The sequence below is a fragment of the Pecten maximus genome, chromosome 9 (assembly GCF_902652985.1).
Source record: "Pecten maximus chromosome 9, xPecMax1.1, whole genome shotgun sequence".
Taxonomy (NCBI): Eukaryota; Metazoa; Mollusca; class Bivalvia; order Pectinida; family Pectinidae; genus Pecten; species Pecten maximus.
This window is the reverse complement of record NC_047023.1, coordinates 37,805,701-37,826,803: the sequence shown is the minus strand read 5'-3', so window position 1 is coordinate 37,826,803 and position 21,103 is coordinate 37,805,701. Positions and strand designations below refer to the sequence as shown.

General features: G+C 37.4%; 1 protein-coding gene across 3 annotated transcripts in view; it reads right to left on the bottom strand.

Annotated features, from left to right (window-relative positions):
• Positions 1-21,103, bottom strand: part of LOC117334222 (multiple C2 and transmembrane domain-containing protein 1-like) — a 205,417-nt gene that overhangs the window by 101,226 nt on the left and 83,088 nt on the right. For all 3 annotated transcript variants that reach the window (XM_033893711.1, XM_033893714.1, XM_033893712.1), the window contains one exon: positions 18,193-18,641. In XM_033893711.1, the coding sequence (XP_033749602.1) occupies positions 18,193-18,641 (449 nt within the window). The remainder of the gene's footprint in view (positions 1-18,192; positions 18,642-21,103) is intronic.

Below are 21,103 nucleotides of genomic sequence, written 5' to 3'. Positions count from 1 at the left end.
TTTACGATATATCCAGAAAATGGCAATACATGGATTATATACATATATTACCTAAAAGGACAATTAAGTAGGCCTTCCATGTAGATTGTGCTCACGTTTAACTATAGAAATTACAATTTGCATGACTGCCTCAGCAATTTATCTACATGACACACTGGACATCTTTATCATTTTTAGATTCAAAATTGTCTACACTTTGTAGAACTTATACAACAGAGATGGGTTTTGTTTAAGGTATATACCACACAGAAACAGATGGGTTTTGTTTAAGGTATATACTACACAGAAACAGATGGGTTTTGTTTAAGGTATATACCACACAGAAACAGATGGGTTTTGTTTAAGGTATATACCACACAGAAACAGATGAGTTTTGTAGCCACAAAAATTTTAGCAAAAAATGTGTAGTTGATGCCGAGATCCCGGGCAAGAAAACCCAAATCAATACCAACAGCAGTAAACATATAAACACTCTGTGTAATGTCTATGGGGACACAAACCACCCATCATTGGTAAATTCTCTTTTTTTTAAAAACATGTTTAGTCTAACCTTTCTGTAAAATGAACAAGCTTCCACTTCATAGCAGGTTATGAGATTTAGCTGAAACACATCTACAACACCATTTTTTGCAATGATCTGCAGATGCAGGAAGAAACCTCAAGATTTTTTTTATATCTTTTTAAAAAGAAAGTATGTGCATGTTCAACGAAAACCTTTGGTACAAACAGCAAGTCTTCAACATCACTATTTTAAGCCTATGTGATTACTCATATCTCTGGTCTTCATAAATTCTGACTTGATACCCAATGATTGGCTGTATCTATACATACAGTAATCAATGCTTTCCCTTACACAAAAATAGCCCTGTCATAGCGAGTTACAAGAGATCTGTTGAAGCAGGATCAGAATCGTAATGTTGGACTGCAATACAACATTATCAACATTTCCCATTTACTTGTTGGCCTTTTTACTGATGAGGATCATCTGATACTTTAATTCTCTCACCCAGTATATACATGACTCATATTTTACCTTTACTTTCACTTTTGACGTTGATTTAATTATTGTTTTCAATATTTGTTTTAATTTGTTTTACCAGTATATGCTTTTATTTAACTAATTTATTGGAAAGAACAGGCATCATTTATATATCTTAACACACAGCTAAATATCCAATAAGGGTCCAAGCCTGTAAACTATGACCTTATTGACCTATGACCTCGGTTAACATTGTCGATGCTGTGGTGTCTGGGCTGCTCTGTGTTTCCCGATGGATAAGTTTGGAGATTTGTAACTGATTGTATGACTAGCCAGGCTGAATGACACTTCCTTACCTATGAATCCGACACACTCAAGGATCATTAAGTTATTGATTCAATTTCCTTGGTTCAATAGAGAATACACCATGATCAATAAATAATGCAAATTGGTTTTCGTTAAGATTTATATTTCCTTGTGTAGTTATTGAGGAGAAACCTGTTCTCATTCCAGTTTATGGATATGATCTGAATTAACAAGTTTCCTTTGGCTATTGGAGCCTATTTATTATGGCTGGCCATTAGCAATTTCCAAAGAATGGTCATCAGCTCTTAATTATAACAAAGTCTGGCTAGCAACCGTTCTCCTCAGACAGGCAATGTTAGTCCTCTTCCTGAGACTGCTATCAGCACCTTTTTACCAGACTGAATATCAGCCCCTTTCCCAAAACTGTCATCAGTCCTTTTCCTGTGACTGACTATCAGTCCCTTCCTGAGATCACCATCAGCACCTTTTCCCTAGGCTGAATACCAACCCCTTTCCCAAAACTGGCATTTGTCCTTTTCCACAGGCTGAATATCAACCCTTTTCTGAAACTGCCACCAGCCCCTTTCCCAAGACTTTTCCCCAGACAGAATGTCAGCCCTTTTCCCAGATTGGTCATCAGTCCTATCACAAAGACTGGCGATCTGCCCTTCTACCAGGACAGGCCATATTAGTCCCTTTCCTAATACTGCCATCAGCCCTTTTCCCCAGACTGAATATCAGCCTCTTTCTGAGATTGGCAGGCCTTTTCCACAAACTGAATATCAGCCCCTTTCTGAGATTGGCAGGCCTTTTCCACAGACTGAATATCAACCCCTTTCTGAGATTGGCAGGGCTTTTATTAGCCCTTTTCCTCCAAGACTGCCAATAGTCCTTTTCCACAAACCAAATAGCAGCCCCTTTCTGAGACTTCATCAGTCCCTTTTCCCAGAAGTTTATCGTCCTGTAAGTTTCTATAAATAATTGTCAAGCTAATTACCCTCCATTTGTCTAGTTTGATTCTTGGGGTTATACTTTATTAATGATACTTCTAAGATGACTATTAAACACAGATACTTTGTTTTTTGTGATAAATAATATACAGTTGTTTTATATCTTATTAGTCAACAGTAAAAGTTATTTTACCCCAAGGTGTTGGGACCGAAGCAATGAGTAAACCCAAGGGTGCAATGACTGATATTGATTGAATGAGAGAACTGTTTTGTTGACCCGAATAATCCAAAATAATCAAATTTAAGCCATTTAAAAAATCAGGTCCAGAAGACCCTCATCATATCCTGAAACTGACCTGAAACAGATGTTGGCAATCATGATCATAAAGATGTTTCATCATAATCATTTGAATGCTTTGAGTATTCAGATGTCCCACGGCAATCAACACTTTTGACTGTTCACTGCCTTGTTACAATTTTCTGGCAATTTTCCTTGGAAACAGTTGAAAATACTTAATTTAAATTTACATAGTAACAACAGATATACTCTCTTATTAGTACCAAAATAAACGCATGATTAACATTCTATATTAGATAACCAGCACAACAGGCAATCTTCCGTCACCATTGGATATCTTGAATCATTTTTACCACTATGACAAGGTCTTATGCCAATTGTAACTTCTTGCCTTGTGATGCATTATAAATATACAAGATTTTGTTCTAGACCCAAAATTCAATCATCTCATATATGAGATTTTGTGTGTGATTGTCTGGTCCAAGACCAAAAACTACTTACAGATTGTAAAATGCAAGAAAATGCAAATTTGAAAAATATGGATCATTTGAGGCTTTTTAGCACCAGAGTCAAATAAATACAAAATTGTGTATGGGAGACACTGGGTTTTAACACCAAAGGTTACATGAAACAACCTCCAAGGCAATAAAAACAAGACTTCCAGCGTAGACTAATCAATGATTATAGGCCACAAAACCTTCTACAGAACTAAAACCAGTGGTAAAAATGACACAGAAAAAAATTCCATCCTACATGTACTATACTGTGTTGACAGATCAGCGTGACAATAAACACCTTCTCAATGATTAAATTGAGTCCTGAAGTCCCTTGAGTATGGCAGCTGGCAATTTTAAGTTTATAATGTTATTGAATGTATACATGTATAACTTTTCAGAGATTAGCAACCATCAGATATTCCGCCCAGCACCTTCACACTTTGTGTCCCTACAACTTCTAGGCCAGTCATAATAGAGACTAATATCATATCACAGACTTCAGCCTTGGGATTATGGAGGAGCTCAAAGTGGTTTATAATCCACCATAAAGCCAAAATACAGAAACTGAGACAGGTCAATGGCTATAATAAAAGTGCATTTTAATTTGTGTCATTGTTTTTATTGTGACAGCTAAATGTACACTGACCTTTAGTACAGTGATATCAAAATGTGTGACTCTGTCTTCTTTAAAATCAAGGTGTGTGACCCTAGTTGCATTAACTGTAAGAAAAATAAGTGATTCTGTTTTCATTGTTAACAAAATGCGTGACCTTGTTTTCTGTGACATCTTAATGTGTGACTTTCTCTTCATTGAAAAAAAATGTTAATATGTGACCTTGTGTTCTGTGATACCTTAAAGTGTGACCTTGTCTTCTGTGCTATCTAAATGTGTGACCTTGTTTCCATGACGTCTTATGTGTGACCTTGTCTTTTGTGATATGTTAATTAGTGACCTTGTTCCATTGATATCATAATGTGTGACCTTGTCTTCTGTGATATCTTAATGTGTGACCTTGCTTCCATGATATCTTATGTGTGACCTTGTCTTCTGTGATATCTTAATGTGTGACCTTGTTTCCATGATATCTTAATGTGTGACCTTGTCTTCTGTGATATCTTAATGTGTGAACTTGCTTCCATGAAATCTTATGTGTGACCTTGTCTTCCGTTTTATCTTAACATGTGACCTAAGTGTATTCCATGATATCTTAATGTGTGACCTTGCCTTCGATGATATCTTAATGTGTGACCGTGTCTTCATTGATATCTTAATGTGTGACCTTGTCTTCATTAATATCTTAATGTGTGACCTTGTCTTCATTGATATCTTAATGTGTGACCTTGTCTTCACTGATATCTTAATGTGTGATCTTCTCTTCTGTGATATCTTAATGTGTGTCCTTGCTTCCATGATATCTTAATGTGTGACCTTGTCTTCCGTTTTATCTTAACATGTGACCTAAGTGTCTTCCATGATATCTTAATGTGTGAACTTGCCTTCATTGATATCTAAATGTGTGACACTGTCTTCTGTGATATCTTAATGTGTGACCTTGCTTCCAATTATGTCTTCATTGATATCAATGTGTGACTATGTCTTCATTTATACAATGCGTGACCTTGACTCAAGTGATATCAAGTTGTTTCACTCTGTCTTGACTGATCATGAGACATTTGAACCCTGCATGACCTTACTTTCACTCTTTTTTTCACAGCAGCTCAATGACTTCATCACCTAAACCTGACCTTGACTTTATCACCCTTCAATCTTTTGTTTTACTTCATAACCAAACTTTTACATTATTAATGAACAATATTAACTTTGTATGCATCAATATTTACTTAAAATGCATTCAAGGGAACTTAAAACAAAACCATTGTCAAATAGTAAATGGGGAACCTATGAATAACATTGACCTACTTGACTGACCTCCAGGTGATCCCAAATGGATTCCTCACTGTCCGTGGACGTCTGACTCAGCTGTCCCAGGTGTTGAAATCGTTTCTTCATGGCATCCAGTGGATTCACCACCATATCGTTGACTAGGTTTTCAGAATTCATCTTGAATCTTTAGTCAACTTCCTACTTCACATACATGTAAGTTTAATCTCTTCTCAACACGAACAAAATTTATTCATTTAAAAGATGATTGTTTTCTCAAGTGCATGTAAACCTTGATTGGATTCCTCTCTATACATGTAATCAGGTCTTTAAAAAGGTCGTCTCCGATGTGTTGATATTGCAGTAATTTGAACAGAACAGCACTTTTTTCCTTTAGTATAAGAATAGTAAGGTGCTGGGTACTCTAGCCACTAAATGTCCTGTAAGATTGTATTGATCCAACTGAGGTTACAGTCCACTGGTGGGTATGACATCTTTCATCTTCCAATGTCTACTTTCCTTCCTGTTGGTTACACACTAAGTTTCTTAAACTTTCAGTATTTATCTTTAACTCCAGCTGATATGATGTCTACTAAAACATCATTCTTCCAGGTGATATATGTGCTACAATGTACCGATGTAAACCAGCGACTCCAAGGTACTCTATGATTAAAGTGTACATCGTCTACTAACACAATTAGGAGCTCCAGGAGGGAGTCGTTTAGGCCACTAATCAACTTTGAAGTCACATCAGCCAATCAAGGGAAATGATGTTGTACAAATCCAATGGGAGGCTTACAAGCATTGCTTCCTATGTATTGGAGGTGCAGGAAAGCAAGATTAAAATCAATGATGTTTTTTTTGCTATCATGAAATGAATATAGGATAAGAGCCAATAAAATCATCAGGTGTGCAGCTAGGCATTAGATCCTTAGTTTAGACACACTGCCAACAATATACACACATCCATGTGCTGTGAACAAGTTAGGCATGACATAATGGTCCTCACGCAAGTTTTGAAGTCAATCAGAAAATGGTCTGTATAATCATGCAATCATCAGTAGGGAAATTATGTAAATAGGTTCAGGTAAAGAGAGGTGACAAATGCCATACACTAACAGCCACACCTGAGGTAGAGTCTATCCTAAACTGTTAACGACCATAATTCCTTGTCAAGCGGTCACCATGGCAACAGTTTGGAATAATTAACACATGAAGTGATTGCTGATGAATACGATTGCATCTGTAATGTTTAGGCTACAGATAGAACTGTTGGTTTCCCACCAATCTGAGATATCCTCCTTAATAAGGACTCGGGCGATATCATCCTAAATAAGGACCCCGGTGATATCATCCTAAATAAGGACTCGGGCAAAACTGGTCTCCAAGTTTTCTCAAGACAGGTAACCACTCTCTGTGTAAGGAGGAGGTATGACCGAATAAAATAAGGAACAACTCTGTAAGCTGATTGTACTAGCTAACTAAATCAATGTGTCCATCACCATCTTTGACTATATAGCTCTATTCACATCCAGGGCACCCTGCTGCTAGGCTGGCCGAGTTTAGAATCAATGACATGCTCAGGAAGTGTGCTTTGATAAACAACAGCATCACTTCACAAAAAGCACTTGACACCGGACACAGCACTGATGTATAGGATATTTCAAATGATTATAACCTATCTAGATACAAGAGGGTTGTGTATAGCTAATTAGCAACAACACTTTTCATTCATCAGCAATACAATGATAAATTTATACTCGTCTGAATGCAGCGTTAGTATGAAGATGATAACTGTCAAATCAAAAGGTATTAATGAAACTGTCTCATGTTCATCAAAACATGGATTAAGTCAATCATACTCCCTTTGATAAATGTCATTCTTATTAGATATATCAGATACAAATCTATATATGAATCAATCCAACTTTTTATATCTCCTGTCCAATGTCTTCAAATTCTGCTTAACATTTCACAATTAGGACAAATTCTGGTATATAGTCAGGATTGGATTTGGTGAATGATTGGGGAATGGGGAATTAACTCTAAAACAGAGAATGGTAGAGACATCAGGGCCCACTACAGTGAACGGTAGAGTTGTCAGGGCCCACTACAGTGAATGGTAGAGACGTCAGGGCCCACTACAGTGAATGGTAGAGACGTCAGGGCCCACTACAGTGAATGGTAGAGACGTCAGGGCCCACTACAGTGAATGGTAGAGATGTCAGGGCCCACTACAGTGAACGGTAGAGTTGTCAGGGCCCACTACAGTGAATGGTAGAGATATCAGGGCCCACTACAGTGAACGGTAGAGACGTCAGGGCCAACTACAGTGAATGGTAGAGTTGTCAGGGCCCACTACAGTGAATGGTAGAGTTGTCAGGGCCCACTACAGTGAACGGTAGAGACGTCAGGGCCAACTACAGTGAATGGTAGAGATGTCAGGGCCCACTACAGTGAATGGTAGAGATGTCAGGGCCCACTACAGTGAATGGTAGAGATATCAGGGCCCACTACAGTGAATGGTAGAGACGTCAGGGCCCACTACAGTGAATGGTAGAGATATCGGGGCCCACTACAGTGAATGGTAGAGATGTCAGGGCCCACTACAGTGAATGGTAGAGACGTCAGGGCCCACTACAGTGAATGGTAGAGACGTCAGGGCCCACTACAGTGAATGGTAGAGACGTCAGGGCCCACTACAGTGAATGGTAGAGACGTCAGGGCCCACTACAGTGAATGGTAGAGACGTCAGGGCCCACTACAGTGAACGGTAGAGACGTCAGGGCCCACTACAGTGAACGGTAGAGACGTCAGGGCCCACTACAGTGAACGGTAGAGACGTCAGGGCCCACTACAGTGAACGGTAGAGACGTCAGGGCCCACTACAGTGAACGGTAGAGACGTCAGGGCCCACTACAGTGAATGGTAGAGATGTCAGGGCCCACTACAGTGAACGGTAGAGATGTCAGGGCCCACTACAGTGAATGGTAGAGACATCAGGGCCCACCTCAGTGAACAGTAGTGACGTCAGGGCCCACTACAGTGAATGGTAGAGACATCAGGGCCCACTACAGTGAAAGGTAGTGACGTCAGGGCCCACTACAGTGAAAGGTAGTGACGTCAGGGCCCACTACAGTGAATGGACGAGATGTCAGGGCCCACTACAGTGAATCAGCTAAGAGATGTCAGGGCCCACTACAGTGAACGGTAGTCAGGATTGGATTAAAACAGATTGATAGAGTTAGAAATTGGATTGGGAAAGGGAAGAGAGCTCTGCTACATAGAACAGTAGAGTCAGGAATCGGACAAGGGAAGGAAACAGAAAAGTTATCAGGCCAGGAGTGGACAAGGGAAGGAAACGAGTGTATATATGGGAATTCTGAAACAGCTAGGCTTTCAAAAGATGATGGCAAAGTCAAACACAAGCTTTTTACAGGCTTTTACATCCTGCTATAACATGAATGATTGACAGAGCCATGATTCAGTTTTACCTTGACTGACACCCCGAAATATAACCCAAACGTCACTAATCAATATGTTGTTATATGACCTTCTTAGAAAGAACAACACCTCTGACAGAGGAGCTACCAGCACCAGACCTCGCAAGACATCCCCTCACAGCCAACCTGATTTCTCCAGGGGTTAGATATCTTATAGGTAATATCACTTACACGCAATAGTGACACAACAATAGGAAAATCGATGATCCATGGTCTTTTTATGATTTTATAACAAGCGACTCTGTCTGATAAACCAATAATTTACTGCAATTTTATGATATTTTTCCACTTAACGTCAAAATGAATAGTCATTATGCTAAGTACATGACACAATTTCTAAACCTTCAGAAGGCCTTGAAGTAATCATTTTCACCTTCGTATCCCTTGATCCTGACCTGAATCAATGGCGGAGATTGTGTCGGTACACCTTAACCACTCGGCCACCGCGGCCCCTCTGTGTGTTCCTCTATCGGGTTCATACCAGCGGTGTTAATAATGAAACACACTGTACCAGGAGAAATGAACCGGTTCTTGTGGATCGTTTTTCTTCAAATATACTGCTTGGATCTAAGATGGTAAAACTTATTCTTCACTTGTCATGCAAACGTACATTTTGTTAAAGATGGGAACTCTCCATTTGAGATGAAATTTTATAAATCATGTAATTCAATGTAAGAACAATTCAGTTATAGATTTGATATTTGTTACATTGTAAGAAAGGGAAATTACCGTATTTATTCTAATAAACGCCCCCCCCACCTTTTTTGGAAAGAAAAATTCCTCAATTCAAGAAAAAGAACTTACCGTGGCACAGTTATATATCCATCCACGTGTGTCCAGAGGTAATTATTTAAAGGATATCCAACATAAAACTAACACAAACCACAAAACAAAGTTTCAGTAACTATATACACAGTACAACTTACCGACTCTGAAATTTTGATCTCCATTAAACGCCCCCCCCCCCCCCCTGGAAAAATTTCACGCCCCCGGGGCGTTTATTAGAATAAATACAAATACGGTATTGGTTTTTATGTTTGAAGCGAGCAAGGGCTGCCATCTTGGGTACAACTGGTATAAACCTGATAAAGAAACATACAGATAGATTAGCGATGGTCTATAAAACAGAGCAAATTCCATTTATAACTATGAATTTTGGTTCATAAATACAAATATTCTGTTGGTTCAACATTAAAAAAAAAAAACGCAAAGACTACCCGGTCATCTGACAGAATCAAGCAGTTGTGACAATCTCACTAATGCTTTGTGCAATTTGTTTCCAGTCCTAAAAAACTCCTGACAGAAGACTTAATTTCACATAACAGATATGTTACATTTTTACCGTGCTTATATAATTCCTAGAAGTGTGAATCAAATTTCCATTATTCTGCTATCCATATTGCTTGGAAGCTGCAGCTTCTACCAAATTGATGGATGTTTTAAGAGCAAAACATTTCATTTCCTGAATACTGTCTTTATTAAACACAAGATGATCTAAATTCTAGCAATACCAAACACTTTGTCCCCAGTGAAGATTTATAAGTCATTTCTCCTGTAATCAATCAAGCCGCTGTAGGGTTATTGATAGTGTACTATACAGTAAGTTCTATAGTACTGAATCAAGCCTTTACTCCTTCCCTATAGGAACTCAATATCTCCTTAACCATTATATCATATCCCTTGTCAAATCTGATCAAGAATGATGCGATTGCCAGCCATTTTGCTCCATCAGGGCTAGTTGTTAATTCTTAATATTGAACAAGCATGCATGCAGGTGTGATTGAACGCCATAGTCTATAAATATATATATTATGTTGGACTATATTTATATACATTTAAACAATCACATTTGTTAATTACCAGAACTATACATTATCATTAACACAAACCCCAGGGTATTGGTAAATACATTTGTCCTTGGCTGTAGGCCTTTTGTAAGCATCAAACATTAAGTCTCCCAACCATGACATTCAAGCAATCAGTACTATATAGGTTATATTTAAATAAAATTAGTTATTCAATTTTTCCTTTGTATTTTTTATGGATGTCTTGCACCCACTTTTTGTAATCCCAAAACTGGTATTACATACAGAAAACTAAAATACTCATGATGTTCAGCAATGATGTTCAGCAAATACTTCAATTACAATACATTTTTATTATTTTTTCCTTTGAAGGCAATCTGTAAACATGGGGTTTTGATCAGATATGTGTTCATGTCAAATGGATTATATCAAATGAGGATGTTCAAATGGGTACAATTCAAGAATATATCTTAAGCAATGACTTAAACAGTAATGACTTTTATTGGATATATATAAGCAGATATATTTTTGTGCATAATTCTCTACATGAAAACAAAACAATGAACTTATAGCATTGCCTTTCACCTGTCTCTTATAGCTCCCGCTACAGGAACAGTTGGTGCAGATCTAACAAGTCCATCACCATCTAAATCACTTCACTGATACGGCAACAAATTTGTATAAATGATGTCAGTGTGGCTGGTCTACTGGGTACATAAGAATAATGTTAATGTCAGCACGATTGTAAGTCGGAGGAGAGTAAGCACAGCTACTTTCATTAAGATTGCTTGAGATGTTATTTCTGATTAGACATGGAAAGATATTGGGTTTGTAGCCAAACAAGCTTCATGGAATTCCTGTTTACTTTGAGATCATTCCATTCCAACAAGAAAGACTGATTATGGTTACAAAAACTACTGCATCATAATCGTATAGCTTTTTTTATCATCACAATAAAATCAAAAACATCAAAAATGCATATAAACACAAGCTCAACTACTTTTTACAGGGAAAATTTCTGTATCAAATATCTGATGTCAATATACCTTAAAGCATTTTTCCTGCAGGACCTCGTAAGTTAGACTTAATGGGAAATGAAACACTCGTAAAAGGCTATTTCCTGAGAATGCCAGAACTATGAGAACAGCATATAAGAGTTATTCCCCCTGTGAGTGCTGGTACACATTAGACATAGCCAGGAAGCATTTTTGGCAGAGACAAAGGGAAGACAACAGATCAATGCGATAACCATATAGGGGAGATAGCTCCCATTCTGTGATAAAAAGAAAAAAAACTCAATAATGACCAGTTACGTTTATTATTTTTAATTTCATGTTAATGTCGTGTTTATATTCTTTAATAATATCTATCATTATCACCATTGCAAGAAAGATTAAATGATTGCGTTCATAACAAAATAACTTTTTGCAGGAAATTTGGTGAAATAAAAATGTCTCTAAAAATGAATTATTACTTGTACATAAAGTTTCTCAACTAAAATAGGATTCTTCTTGTAACTTTAACTAAATATTAACAGAGAATTGTTGCATATTTTCATCCTTATTTTGAAATAATCTTTTTTTGAAAAACTATGTTTTTCCCCCCAAAAAGTCTCAATATTGAGAAAATTAGCATGAAAAGGCAAAGTAATTATTTGGCAAGAAAGCAAATGGTGGGGCAAAGATCACTTATTTTATATTTCATGACAATTGGTTTATTATTTCCTGACTGTTTTATTACCCCCTCAATTGCAGAACAAAACACAAAACCTGCTGTATCATTATATGAAGGCCATAATGATCTGCTATTATTCTGTCTGTGAAATTCCACTGAAAGCTAACCCGCAAGCACTTTGAATATTATCACCAATATAATCAACCTGGTTCTACTCTGGTAATACAGCCTGGTAACACAAGGCCTCACATCTTAACAACCCCTTCTCCACCCCCTCCCCCGCCCTACTAATAAGACAGCTAAGATATAACTTTACTTCTGTCTTTTGAGTATGTTTATCTAAACCGTATTTAACAATTGTTTTACTAACAAACAGGGCCGTGTGAGAGATAAGCCTTTAGCTAAACATGTATTTTATCCTCAGAAAATCAAGTTTTTCTTCTCTTCAGATTTTTTCATAATTTCTATTTCTAGATCCCCTAAAAAATCACATCTTTTACAGTGGGGAAGGTAACATCACAGAATACCAATAGCACCTTGGAAGTGCATGCGCCAGTAGAAGTAATTACGCTGTACCTTAATTACGGAGACGAATAAAGATGGCAGTGTCAAAGGTATAGGGCACCAGACAGGTCCAGCTGTGTCCCGCGTAAAGTCAACACATCCTGTACAGGAGCTGGGTGACACAAGAGATTCCCGAGTAGCATCCATCAAACAGATTGATGAGGTGTAAGTAGTGGAGACCTTATTGAATACCCATACATCCTTACAAGGCTTTATAAAACTATTTGACATCCTTATAAGGCTTTATAAAACTGATAGACATCCTTATAAGGCTTTATAAAACTGATAGACATCCTTATAAGGCTTTATAAAACTGATAGACAAGTAGTTTTACCATTACACAGCTACAGACACAAAAACACATTTATCATAAATATCTTTTTTAATTTGTACTTCGTACATTGCTCAATCATGAAAACAGGATTCTCACTTCTTTAATAATGATATGAATAACAAGAGGCCCATGGGCCTTAACTGTCATATATATCTAAAATATTGGTGATTGTGTACTTCATTGAATATCAAATAGAAAGAGGCCCTATGGGCCTAAACCGCTGATTGGCATGGAGTTTTTGGTTGTTTGAAGACTTGAGTCCTGTAATCTTAAAAGGAGGTCAAGGTTATTTATTAGAACAAACTTGGTAGCCTTCAGCCCAGCATTCTACAGGCAAAATATCAAGTCCCTGGGCCTATTGGTTATTGAGAAGACGTTGTTTGAAGATTTTAGCCTATTTGAACCCTGTGACCTTGAAAGTAGGTCAATGTCATCCATTTGATCAAACATGGTAGGTCTTTATCAAAGCGTGCTACAGGCCTAATATCAGTACCCTGGGACTATTGGTTATTGAGAAAAAGTTGTTTGAAGATATTAGCCTATTTGACCCAGCTGTGACCTTTAAAGTAGGTTAAGGTCATCCATTTGAACACACTTGGTAGGGCTTTTTCCAAGCATGCTACAGACCTAATATCAGTACCCTGGAACTTCTGGTTATTGAGAAAGAAATCATTTGAATGAAAAGTTTACACGTTCGGGTCAGATGACCTAAAAACATTATTTTTCTTATATGACTTTAAGTTTTGACGTTGAAGGTCACTCACAGTGACATTATTTCAGAGTAATACACAACATGCAAAAATGAGTACAGAAATTCAGATTCTCACCTTTGATAATAAAGTTAACATACACCATGATATAACACCTAGGTTCTGAGTGATAAAAATTCTAAACTGTACTACAACTGCAGTATGTATTTCTGATGCCAAGAGAGTATTTACACTCGTTGAAATTGCCAAGCAGTCAATATTATCAGCAGAAGTCAATAAAATCAGACTCAATTACTGTTCAGTCTCTGTAACTTTGCTTCATAAACAATCACCACTAGAATCGGCACCACAGGTTTATTTATCAATGATTTATAGCTTAAAGTCCGAGTAACAAGTGCCTGGCCATGGCTGTAACAAGCATTTAGCCAACACAACATCGTGCCTGGCCATGGCTGTAACAAGCATTTAGCCAACACAACACCAACAGACAGGCATTTGTTATTTGGAACACAGTCAATATGAGGTTTTCCCTTGGGGATCTTTGGTTTTGAAAGCTTTTCTGATAAATTTTGAAATACTAAAACAAGACGCCCAGAGGGCCTGAAGCGCTCACATAGGAGTTATAGCAGATTTATTATTTCAAATTTCCATGTTGACTGAAATATGTTAGTGATGTTTTAGGAAACTGTGTACAATATTTCCAACAGAAGTGATGTGATTCACTGATGTATTACAAGGCTTCCTTATGTTAGGTTTTATGTTGGGCCTTATGTTGGGCCTTATGTTGGGTTTTATGTTGGGCCTTATGTTGGGTTTTATGTTGGGCCTTATGTTGGGCCTTATGTAGGGTTTTATGTTGGGCCTTATGTTGGGTTTTATGTTGGGTTTTATGTTGGGCCTTATGTTGGGTTTTATGTTGGGCCTTATGTTGGGTTTTATGTTGGGTTTTATATGTTGGGTTTTATGTTGGGCCTTATGTAAGGTTTTATGTTGGGCCTTATGTTGGGTTTTATGTTGGGTTTTATGTTGGGCCTTATGTTGGGTTTTATGTTGGGCCTTATGTTGGGTTTTATGTTGGGTTTTATGTTGGGCCTTATGTTGGGTTTTATGTTGGGCCTTATGTTGGGTTTTATGTTGGGTTTTATGTTGGGTTTTATGTTGGGCCTTATGCTAGGTTTTATGTTGGGTTTTATGTTGGGTTTTATGTTGGGCCTTATGTTGGGTTTTATGTTGGGTTTTATGTTGGGCCTTATGTTGGGTTTTATGTTGGGTTTTATGTTGGGCCTTATGTTGGGTTTTATGTTGGGTTTTATGTTGGGCCTTATGTTGGGTTTTATGTTGGGCCTTATGTTGGGTTTTATGTTGGGTTTTATGTTGGGCCTTATGTTGGGTTTTATGTTGGGCCTTATGTTGGGCCTTATGTTGGGTTTTATGTTGGGCCTTATGTTGGGTTTTATGTTGGGTTTTATGTTGGGTTTTATGTTGGGCCTTATGCTAGGTTTTATGTTGGGTTTTATGTTGGGTTTTATGTTGGGCCTTATGTTGGGTTTTATGTTGGGCCTTATGTTGGGTTTTATGTTGGGTTTTATGTTGGGCCTTATGTTGGGTTTTATGTTGGGTTTTATGTTGGGCCTTATGTTGGGTTTTATGTTGGGCCTTATGTTGGGTTTTATGTTGGGTTTTATGTTGGGCCTTATGTTGGGTTTTATGTTGGGCCTTATGTTGGGCCTTATGTTGGGTTTTATGTTGGGTTTTATGTTGGGCCTTATGTTGGGTTTTATGTTGGGCCTTATGTTGGGCCTTATGTTGGGTTTTATGTTGGGCCTTATGTTGGGCCTTATGTTAAGTTTTATGTTGGGTTTTATGTTGGGCCTTATGTTGGGTTTTATGTTGGGCCTTATGTTGGGCCTTATGTTGGGTTTTATGTTGGGCCTTATGTTGGGTTTTATGTTGGGTTTTATGTTGGGCCTTATGTTGGGCCTTATGTTAAGTTTTATGTTGGGTTTTATGTTGGGCCTTATGTTGGGTTTTATGTTGGGCCTTATGTTGGGCCTTATGTTGGGTTTTATGTTGGGCCTTATGTTGGGCCTTATGTTGGGTTTTATGTTGGGTTTTATGTTGGGCCTTATGTTGGGCCTTATGTTGGGTTTTATGTTGGGCCTTATGTTGGGCCTTATGTTGGGTTTTATGTTGGGCCTTATGTTGGGTTTTATGTTGGGCCTTATGTTGGGTTTTATGTTGGGCCATATGTTGGGCGTTATGTTGGGCCTATGTTGGGTTTTATGTTGGGCCTTATGTTGGGTTTTATGTTGGGCCTTATGTTGGGTTTTATGTTGGGTTTTATGTTGGGCCTTATGTTGGGCCTTATGTTGGGTTTTATGTAGGTGCATTGTCCAGGTCAATAGTATTGAAATAGCAAAAAATAAATACATCTGTTGTGTTTTTGTTGGTGTCAAGTCAACAATAACCAATGTGAAACCACAATGTGATGCATGATTTGAAGCATGTTGTTGATCCGTGTAGTATACATAATGTACATAATGAAAATAGGTCAAGGAAACTTTATACCACTCTGCCCTAGGTATCTGTCGGCAAAATATCATCCCTCTGGGTCTTCTGGAACATGAGAAGAAGATTCTAGGAATTTTCAACATGTTTGGCTCCTGCAACTTTGAAAGTAGGTCAATGTCATAGCACTCTATAGCAGGTATTTACTGGCCAAAGATGAGTACCAAGGCTCATAACAACTGGAGCAGAAGTTTCACAAAGGAATTTTCAATTATTTTGCTCCTGTGACCTTGAAAAAAGGTCAAGGTCATTTATGTGAGGAATCTTATACTCTTCCCAAGGTACCTCCTGGCCAAATATCAGTTCTCAGTTTCTTATAGTTTTCCAGAAGAAGTTGGAAGTTGACAGACAGACAGCAGACTAGGTCACCCACTAATCCACCGTATATCATAAGCTCACTGGCACTTGGTGCCATGTAAGCTAAAAATAACTTGAAACTCAAATAAACTTAAACATTTGCCCTGGCCAAGGTGACACAATGGTGTGTTGGAAGATGTAGCCCTATAGATGACAGTACAGAGCACTAATCCACATGATTGTACTCAGTATCTGTTTGGGCAATATAACAAAGGTGATAAAACATCAAATCTTTTCATTATTTGAATCAAAAAGATTCTTCAATCACTGTCACATTGCTGAAATGTTCACAACACAATTTGTCAAAAGGTCATCTACCAGTGAGGCCAGACTTACCCCAGCCTTTGTAGCAGGTGTTATCGGGTCTGTCCTGGATGATTTGTGTGGCATTTCAATGTCAGACAGCCAAGTAATTACAATAGGATTATGCAACAGATACAAGGTTATATTCCCCACGGAGTCAGCCCCTTGTTAAATACATTTCAAAGTGATGTAACAGAAGGCCATAAACTAATGCTATCTAAGGAAAACAAATTCCACTGTCCTTGAGGATGCAGAGAGTATCAATCAGCCGTCTCTGATAGCACAGGAAATATTGTCCTAGCTTGGCAGTATATCTTTTTATCTGGTACTATGTAGTCTGAAACCAAAGGTTATTTGGAAATTCAAGATTGAAAATTATAAAATTTATTGACTTGTGGGTTTTTGTACCTTTCCGATCCCATTTTTGACATTTCTTTTAACCTATTGACACATTTTTGGTCACTTCCTATGCCTTAGCATCACTGATGAGAACTAGTCCTAGCAGGACAGCTGTGTGGTGCACTTTAATTCACTTAACTATCTATCAATCTGTTTTGACAGGTGCTCGATATGTTGTGTCTTTTGTACCATCCAGAGAATAGCACAAACAGTTTCAACACATCATCCATGGATGAAGCAAATGAGAAGAATCTCTATTTTACCAATGTCAGTTTAATACTTGACATTACTCAATATCTTAAACTGTACTCACATATCAGTATTGTATCTTTTGTCTCAATTAAAATCATGGCATTCATGCTCCTGTAAAACTGGAAATTCTGGGATGTGGTTTTGATTAAGGAGTGTTGATATACATGACTTTATCCTTGAGCAAAAGGTCAGATCCATGACCTTGGCATTAAGGTCAGATTTATGACATTGTCATTAAGGTCAGATTTATGACATTGTCATTAAGGTCAGATTTATGACATTGTCATTAAGGTCAGATCCATATTTCTGCCCTCCTGTCCTTGACCTTAGTATCAAATACATGCTCTTTATCTAAGTGTCAGATAAATGTCCTTGAACTCAATCTCAGATGCATGTCCTTGACATTAGTGCCAAGATAATTGTCCATGACCTTAATGTCAGATGCATGTCCTTGACATTAGTGTCAAGATAAATGTCCATGACCTTAATGTCAGATGCATGTCCTTGACATTAGTGTCAAGATAAATGTCCATGACCTTAATGTTAGATGCATGTCCTTGACATAAGAGTCAGATAAATAACCTTGACCTTATTTTTTTAATGTCAGATACATGTCCTTGACAGTTGTGTCAGATACATGTCAGTCTAGGAAATGAGTCAGCACCAAAAAAATCTAGACAATAATTCAGTCTAGGAAATAATAATTCTATTTAAAAAAATAACCATGCATTTTTTACTACCTGTAAAGAAAAAAAAAACCAACATATTTTGAAGATTTTGGTGTACTTAACATTTATAAAATGCAACTTACCGTTATTGAACTATTCGTGTTTTCCACTACTGCTATCCCACTGTCCCCTTCATCCTCACGATCATGTTCTTCACTATGGGACTGCATACTCTGCTGTGATTCCCCCGAATGATGACCTGGGGTCACACTGGGGTCACTGAGACTACGGTCGGGACTAGACATGGAATCAGCAGGTCCAGACGACTTATTAGGCGAGTCAAATATTGGGTCAAAATCCTCTCCCATGGAGGTGCGGGATACATCATTTGATATATTAGGTTGACTGGCAGAGAGCCCTGCCGGTTCCTCACCATCTTTTTGTCGAGATTTTGCGAGTAGTCTTTTCTTGTTGCGAAAGCTGCTCCAGAATTTCCTCTTTTTACCGGTAGGAGGAGGTGATGGAGTTTGTTCACCATTACTGCGGAGGTCTATGGAGCTCTTCGCCTTCCTTTCCCTGTCTTCAGTTGATCCTGTAACAAGCAGTTGTTGTATTAATCACGAAGTTCAAAGATTAGAAACCATGAAAGTGGATGATAAGCTCAGGGCTATTTCTCACTGGTTTGCGAAGGGGCCTCTTTGACTCATTTTGGGAAAAAAATTGATGAATTGGGAAAGATTTTTTCAGGAGTAAACTGCAAATTTTGTGAACTTGGCTTTAAAATGAAATAATTCCAACTGGGAATGGGGCCCATGAACGGCCCCAAAAAGTCCTCAGAAAAAGCCCTGAAGCTCCATCAACCAACCATCAACAGAAAGCAAAAATCTTTTTCGTAAGGTGACTATGAGACCAAAAATAACCTCAAACAAATCTATCACAAAAGTACACATCCTCATCTCAGATTCAGAATTTCACCAAAAAGTTTAAAAACAAGCACATTTTAATCTATTTAAACCTTTTTCTCACTGACCTTAAGACCTATTTCAGTACAAGTTACCAATATGGAATGGTCTCCAAACATAAAGTCTTTGTATGTGATATTTAATATCTAAATAGCGGGTAGATTTGAAAATTTGTGACAATTGGCCTTGTACTATATAGACTTGTCATGTTCCCTGTGATAGATCTGTTAAATGAGACTGAAGTAGCCAAGAGGTTTTTCTAGTGTTGAATACACAAACTACTTTGTATTTGCTTTTTTTTTCCTCTGAGGACGACTTCTTTCAAGAAATTCCTGTATGCATCTTCTAAATGAAAGTATGAGAAAAGAAAGGGCACCTTTTTCCTGCAATAACACAATTTGAAAGGCACGAGAGCAGTACATGACATTAATGCTTCCTATTCGAGAATTGACCACCATAATATGATGTTTGAAGTGTTATATTTGTGAATTAGAATTCTAAACTGAAAGGGTGTCACTACGGCCTCATGGTCACCTAATGAAAAACATTATGCTTTCTGTTGCTGGAATAGTCTACACAACGTCTCAGGTCATATGTGGATGGTGGAGTAATCCGATATAATAAAGCCACATACCTAGATATAGATTGATGTAGCAAGTGGTAGAAAGGGATAAAAGTCCAGAAAACAGTTAATTATGAGAATTTCCTATGTGGAAAGGATCATAGCTCCCACGACACAGTGTTCAAACGTGATTGGCAATATCTTATGGTGAAGCTGTGACATGTATCAAAGCTGTGACATATATCAAGTTATAAACTGAAGTGTGACTGATACTGCTGCCCTTCATCGGAAAAACAATGGGCAAAACAAAAAATGATTAAACATTGATATTTATATCAATATCATTTATCTATAAAAAATAAGGTAACAAGGTTTCTTGGTGTGACAAATGATAAATCTATTTAACAAGAAACAAAATTTCTTTTGAGTAATTGAGATACTGTAAATGAATATATAGTTGTTCAATTTTACAGGGCTTGACCCAGTTATATCAGAACTAGTTTGCGAGTATTAATTGTGTGTAACAGTAAACACTTATGCGAATTTAAATACCCGTGAACATTACCCGCAATACATTAATGAAAATATTTTGTGCTATAATAATCCTTAGTCAAGTATAGTGCCAACAGGAACACTTAATATAAGACTTTGTCCATGTCAGATTTTACAGATTCTCTGACAACATCTGTGGGGGATATGTTTCAACTTTTATCAAAATATATTAAAACTGTTCAAAGTTATATCCCATGGAAATCTTGTATTGAAAATTGATCTTAAAACTTATAATTAAAGTCACAGTGACCTTATAAGAGCAATTAGAGTCAGTATGATGATGCATATCTGTATTCGCGCGGTATCATCAAGATATCTTTAACTTTTCAAAGATGTGCCTGTAAGAATTTATTGAAAATTTAGCACTTAATTTAAACTTGATCTTTAAAAGAAGGTCACAGTGACTTGATTATAGTGCACTGCAAGGGCATAACACATTATGGTGATGCATACATATTTCAAGGTTTATAAAGATAAAGAAACTGTACAAAAATTATGTCCAAGACAGGATTGTATTAAAACATTTAAAACAGAAATAACCATACAAAAACAAAAAATGCTCCTTTCCTTCAAAGGGGAGACAACAATCTATCTACCAACATAATCATCAAAAGTATTCCTAAGAGACTGTTTCAAAAAGAAAATGTCGGAACTTTGTGGTCTCTGACTGTGATAACCTCAACAAAATCTAGTACAGTATATTGATCACAGGGGTGAACGATTCTTTCCTCGTATAAATATGCAGTTAAATCCACCGATAAATCTGATGGAGCTTGCAAGTGCTCGCAGTAGATATTAGACTATTTTCAGAAAACTATCAAGATGTAAGAAATCATTTGAAAAAAAAACAAAAACAAATTGTCAGGATTTTGTAAAAGTTTCGTCAGAATCTGTGGCTCAAAAATTGGTTTTCTATGCAAATCCTCTTTTTTATTGGTTATCCTATACAAGATTTGTGTGCCTGATTTGAATTATATT